Source organism: Rhinoraja longicauda, chromosome 18 (assembly GCF_053455715.1).
Source record: "Rhinoraja longicauda isolate Sanriku21f chromosome 18, sRhiLon1.1, whole genome shotgun sequence".
NCBI classification, from domain to species: Eukaryota; Metazoa; Chordata; class Chondrichthyes; order Rajiformes; family Arhynchobatidae; genus Rhinoraja; species Rhinoraja longicauda.
Window position 1 is genome coordinate 6,097,336 of NC_135970.1, and position 5,543 is coordinate 6,102,878.

The 5,543-nt window shown below is 61.7% G+C and overlaps 1 protein-coding gene across 1 annotated transcript in view; it reads right to left on the minus strand.

Moving 5' to 3' along the window:
- The window catches only part of LOC144602459 (myosin-binding protein C, cardiac-type-like), a 39,422-nt gene that overhangs the window by 28,991 nt on the left and 4,888 nt on the right, over nucleotides 1-5,543 (minus strand). The window contains exons 3-4 of the mRNA XM_078415606.1: nucleotides 2,702-2,890; nucleotides 1,373-1,493 (exon numbers count right to left, since the gene is read on the minus strand). Coding sequence (XP_078271732.1) covers nucleotides 1,373-1,493; nucleotides 2,702-2,890 — 310 coding nt within the window. The remainder of the gene's footprint in view (nucleotides 1-1,372; nucleotides 1,494-2,701; nucleotides 2,891-5,543) is intronic.

Consider the following 5,543-nt stretch of genomic DNA (forward strand, 5'->3'; position numbering starts at 1 on the left):
TTAATTTTACTGTTTGTACACCTCGTTGTCAACTTCCCTTCTGCCATCAGTGAACCATTGCGCATTTCATTGAGCACCATCTGCTTTGATCTGTCCTTTTCACACCTAACATCCTTTGAATCCTTCGGGTCTCCCTCTCCCCTGACTCTCAGTCTGAAGAAGGGTCTCAACCTGAAACGTCTCCCATGTCTTCTCTCCAGAGATGCTGCCTGTCCATTGAGTTACTCCAGCCTTTCGTGTTTATCCTCGGTGTAAACCAGCACCTGCAGTTCCTTCCGACACATTCCACAATTACATTCTGCCGAACAACACGGAGGACAGAGTCCAGGGAATGAAGGCTGTACACCCTCAGGGACTAGGAATGGCCTCATCACACTGTAGTACAATGCGTCAGATACCAGACTCACAGGGTAGCAGGGAAGAGCAGGGGGTGGGGGGAGTGCAGAGCGGGGAAGGGGGAGAAGGGGAGAGAGGGAAGGAGAGAGAAGGCAGAGGAGGAGGGAGAAGTGTGGAGGGAGGGGAAATGGTATGTTAGCTGAGCCAATGGTATAATGTACACAAAGCTAATAAACAGGTGGGAGTGACGTACTTGCTGTATTGGTGGTTGGATTGGAGCCAGTCAGGTAAATGGTCAAATGCAGGTTGGCAGAGAGGGAGAGAGGGAGGGAGGGAGGGAGGGAGGGAGGGAGGGAGGGAGGGAGGGAGGAGGAGGGAGGGAGGGAGGGAGGGAGGGAGGGAGGGAGGGAGGAGGGAGGGAGGGAGGGAGGGAGGGAGGGAGGGAGGGAGGAGGGAGGGAGGGAGGGAGGGAGGGAGGGAGGGAGGGAGGGAGGGAGGGAGGGAGGGAGGGAGGGAGGGAGGGAGGGAGGGAGGGAGGGAGGGAGGGAGGGAGGGAGGGAGGGAGGGAGGGAGAGAGAGAGAGAGAGAGAATTGTCATTCAGAGATGGCACAATGCTGTACAACCTCAGCCCTTGCCCAATTCAGACTGCCACTGCCCTTCCAACTTTGCCATGCCCAGCTCATCAAATCCAACCTACTGCTCCACCCCAATCACTCTAACGCCCTATTGATAATACAGTCCGTGTAGCACCCCGCTCCCCAGCACGATTCATTCACATATCACACTCCGTGACTACACACCCACACAACCCTACCCGTGACAACTGACACCCCCTCCCTGTGACAACCCCCTCCCATCGCCACACATCATCTCCCAATCACCGTCCAATGCCAGTCTGCCCCTGCCCATTGCTCCCTGCAGCCGCTTCACCCTGCCACCCCCTCCCCTGCCCTGCCACCCCCTCCCCTGCCCTGTGCGTTGCTCTCTCACCCCAGGGGCAGCCCGGTGGGTGCCAGCGTCTCACCTGCCGCTGACCTGGATCTCCTGCCATTCTTCATCCACTTCACCTCCACATCAGGGTCGGCCACCTCCACCACCAGCTTCATCCTCTGCTGCTTGTCCACCTGGTACGCCGGCTCCAGCTTCCTCAGGAAGGCTGCGGTGCAAAACACTCGCTGGGAACCAGCTGGATCACTGACACCCCCCATACACCTCCCTCCCACTGACCACCCCTCCCAACCATTGACCCCCCCTCCCTCCACTGACCCCCCTCCCACTGACCCCCCTCTCCCACTGACCCCCCCTCCCACTGACCCCTCCTCCCACTGACACCCCCCCATACACCCCCCTCCCACTGACCCCCTCTCCCACTGACCCCCCCTCCCACTGACCCCCTCTCCCACTGACCCCCCTCCCACTGACCCCCCCTCCCACTGAACCCCCCCTCCCGCTGACCCCCCCTCCCGCTGACCCCCCCTCCCATTGACCCCCCCTCCCACTGACCCCCCCTCCCACTGACCCCCCCTCCCTCCACTGACACCCCCCTCCCACTGACCCCCCTCCCTCCCACTGACCCCCCCTCCCACTGACCCCCCTCCCTCCCACTGACCCCCCCTCCCTCCCACTGACCTCCCCTCCCAACCACTGACCCCCCCTCCCTCCCACTGACCCCCCCCTCCCACTGACACCCCCCCATACACCCCCCTCCCACTGACCCCCCCTCCCACTGACCCCCCCTCCCAACCACTGACCCCCTCCCACTGACCCCCCTCCCACTAACCCCCCCTCCCACTGACCCCCTCCCACTGACCCCCCCTCCCACTGACCCCCCCCTCCCACTGACCCCCCCTCCCACTGACCCCCCCTCCCACTGACCCCCCCTCCCTCCCACTGACCCCCCCTCCCACTGACCCCCCCATACACCCCCCTCCCTCCCATTGACCCCCCTCCCACTGACCCCCCCTCCCACTGACCCCCTCCCACTGACCCCCCTCCCACTGACCCCCCCTCCCACTGACCCCCCTCCCACTGAACCCCCTCCCACTGACCCCCCCATACACCCCCCTCCCTCCCACTGACCCCCCCTCCCACTGACCCCCCTCCCTCCCACTGACCCCCCTCCCTCCCACTGACCCCCCTCCCACTGACCCCCCTCCCTCCCACTGACCCCCCTCCCTTCCACTGACCCCCCTCCCTCCCACTGACCCCCCCTCCCTCCCACTGACCCCACACTGACCGCCCCACTTACCCTCGCACACTGTGTACACACACTGTACACACACCATACACACACACACTGTACACACACACACTGTACACACACTGTACACACACTGTACACACACTGTACACACTCCCCCTCACCAATGCTGTGCTTCTCCTCCTTCATGCGTTTGAGGCGTTTGAGCATCCCACGCAGGTCCGTGATCCCGTACTGGAACGCAATCTTCTCGTACTGTGAAGCCGGAGCTTTCTGCAGGATGTCCCACACGTCCACCTGGGGCTGGGCCTGTACCTTCACCTCCCTGTGGGACAGCACGCACACCTCACACACTCACACACGAGGACAGCAAGGCACAGAGAGAGAGAGAGAGAGAGAGAGGGGTGGAGAGAGAGTGGGGGCAGAGAGAGAGGGTGGCAGAGAGAGAGGGTGGCAGTGGTTGGGGGATTGGGCCTGTGGCCGAATCCTTCCCAAAGTTTGGGCCGGGCCTTTTGCAACACTTCCGCCCATGGCCCCATGTAGTACCGAGTAGGTCTACACACCGAGGCAGCAGGGTGAAGCTGCCGAACCAAAGCCCAGGGGAAGGCCATGGGAAGACTGTTTAACTTATTTAACTATCATTGTCATGTAAACTGAGATACATGCTACCCCAGATACATGTTCTGCGCGCTTTCCTGTCAAATTTACTATACATGAGGAAGGCATGTAACAGGGGTTGGACACGTTAGAGGCAGGAAACATGTTCCAATGTTGGGGGAGTCCAGAACAAGGGGCCACAGTTTAAGAATAAGGGGTAGGCCATTTAGAACTGAGATGAGGAAAAACTTTTTCAGTCAGAGAGTTGTGAATCTGTGGGAATCTCTGACTCAGAAGGCAGTGGAAGCCAATTCTCTGGATGCATTCAAGAGAGAGCTAGATAGAGCTCTTAAGGATAGCGGAGTCAGGGGGTATGGGGAGAAGGCAGGAACGGGGTACTGATTGTGAATGATCAGCCATGATCACATTGAATGGCGGTGCTGGCTCGAAGGGCCGAATGGCCTCCTCCTGCACCTATTGTCCAACAGTTCTAATGGATAATACAAATCCTCTTCTGGGAAGAGCCACCACATTCCAGCATAATCTCTGGAAATGTCAAATGAGATACGTATAACACTTGAACATCTAAACACTAGACCACTATTTCCCGCTGCTAATTACAGAGGGGTTTGTGCAGGGATTGGGAACCATTCCGGCTCAGACTGTAAGGTCTGACAGACCGGGCAGACAGTCTGCAGCCCAGCCCACCCATAAACCTGCCATTGACTTCATCCACTCACGCTGCCTCAGAAACGCAGCTCAGAATCAATGAGCATTTCATCCTCCCCTCCTGGTGGGTCAAGAGAGAGAGGGGAGAGAGGGAGGGGAAAGAGAGAGAGAGAGGGGGGAGAGGGAGAGGGGGAGAGGGAGGGGAGAGAGGGAGGGGAGGGTGCGGGGGGAGAGATAGAGGAGAGAGAGAGAGGGGAGAGAGAGGGGAGAGAGAGAGGTGATAGTGCAGGGGAGAGAGAGAGAGAGGGGGGAGAGGGAGAGGGGAGAGGGAGGGGAGAGAGAGAGAGGGGAGAGAGGGAGGGGAGAGAGGGAGGGGAGAGAGAGGGGTGAGAGGGAGGGGAGAGAGAGGGAGGGGAGAGAGAGGGAGGGAAGGGAGAGGGAGGGAAGAGAGAGGGGAGAGAGAGGGGAGAAAGAGGGAGAGGGGAGAGAGGGAGAGGGGAGAGAGGGAGAGGGGAGAGAGGAGAGAGGGAGAGGGGAAGAGGGAGGGGAGAGAGAGGGGGGAGAGAGAGAGGGGAGAGAGAGGGGAGAGAGAGGGGAGAGAGAGGTGAGGGAGAGGGGAGGGAGAGGGGAGAGAGGGGAAAGAGAGGGGAGAGAGGGAGGGGAGAGAGGGAGGGGAGAGAGGGGGAGGGAGAGAGAGGAGGGGAGGGGGAGGGAGAGAGAGAGGGGAGAGAGGAGGGAGAGAGGAAGAGGGAGAGGGGTGAGAGGGGAGGGGAGAGAGAGAGGGGAGAGAGAGAGAGGAGAGGGGGAGGGGAGAGAGAGGGAGGGGAGAGAGAGAGAAGGGAGAGGGGGAGGGGAGAGAGAGGGAGGGGAGAGAGAGGGAGGGGAGAGAGAGGGAGAGGGGGAGGGGAGAGGGGGAGGGGAGAGAGAGAGGGGAGAGGGGGAGGGGGAGGGAAGGGGGGGAGAGGGGAGGGGAGAGGGGGAGGGGAGAGGGGGACGGGAGAGAGGGGAGAGGGGGAGGGAGAGGGGGAGGGGAGAGGGGGAGGGGAGAGGGGGAGGGGGAGAGGGAGGGAGGGGAGAGAGAGGGAGGGGAGAGAGAGGGAGGGGAGAGAGAGGGAGGGGAGAGGGGGAGGGGAGAGAGAGAGGTGAGAGAGAGAGGGAGGGGAGAGGGGGAGGGGAGAGAGAGAGGTGAGAGAGAGAGGGGAGAGGGGGAGGGGGGAGAGAGAGGGGAGAGAGAGGGAGGGGAGAGAGAGGGAGGGGAGAGAGAGGGAGAGGGGGAGGGGAGAGGGGGAGGGAGAGAGAGAGAGGGGAGAGGGGGAGGGGAGAGGGGGAGGGGAGAGGGGGAGGGGAGAGGGGGAGGGGAGAGGGGGAGGGGAGAGGGGGAGGGAGAGGGGGAGGGGAGAGGGGGAGGGGAGAGGGGGAGGGAGAGGGGAGGGGAGAGGGGGAGGGGAGAGGGAGGGAGGGGAGAGAGAGGGAGGGGAGAGAGAGGGAGGGGAGAGGGGGAGGGGAGAGAGAGAGGTGAGAGAGAGAGGGAGGGGAGAGGGGGAGGGAGAGAGAGAGGTGAGAGAGAGAGGTGAGAGAGAGAGGTGAGAGAGAGAGGGGAGAGGGGGAGGGGGGAGAGAGAGGGGAGAGAGAGGGAGGGGAGAGAGAGGGAGGGGAGAGGGGAGAGGGGGAGGGGAGAGAGAGGGGAGAGAGAGAGAGAGAGAGAGAGAGAGAGAGAGAGAGAGAGAGAAAGAGAGAGAA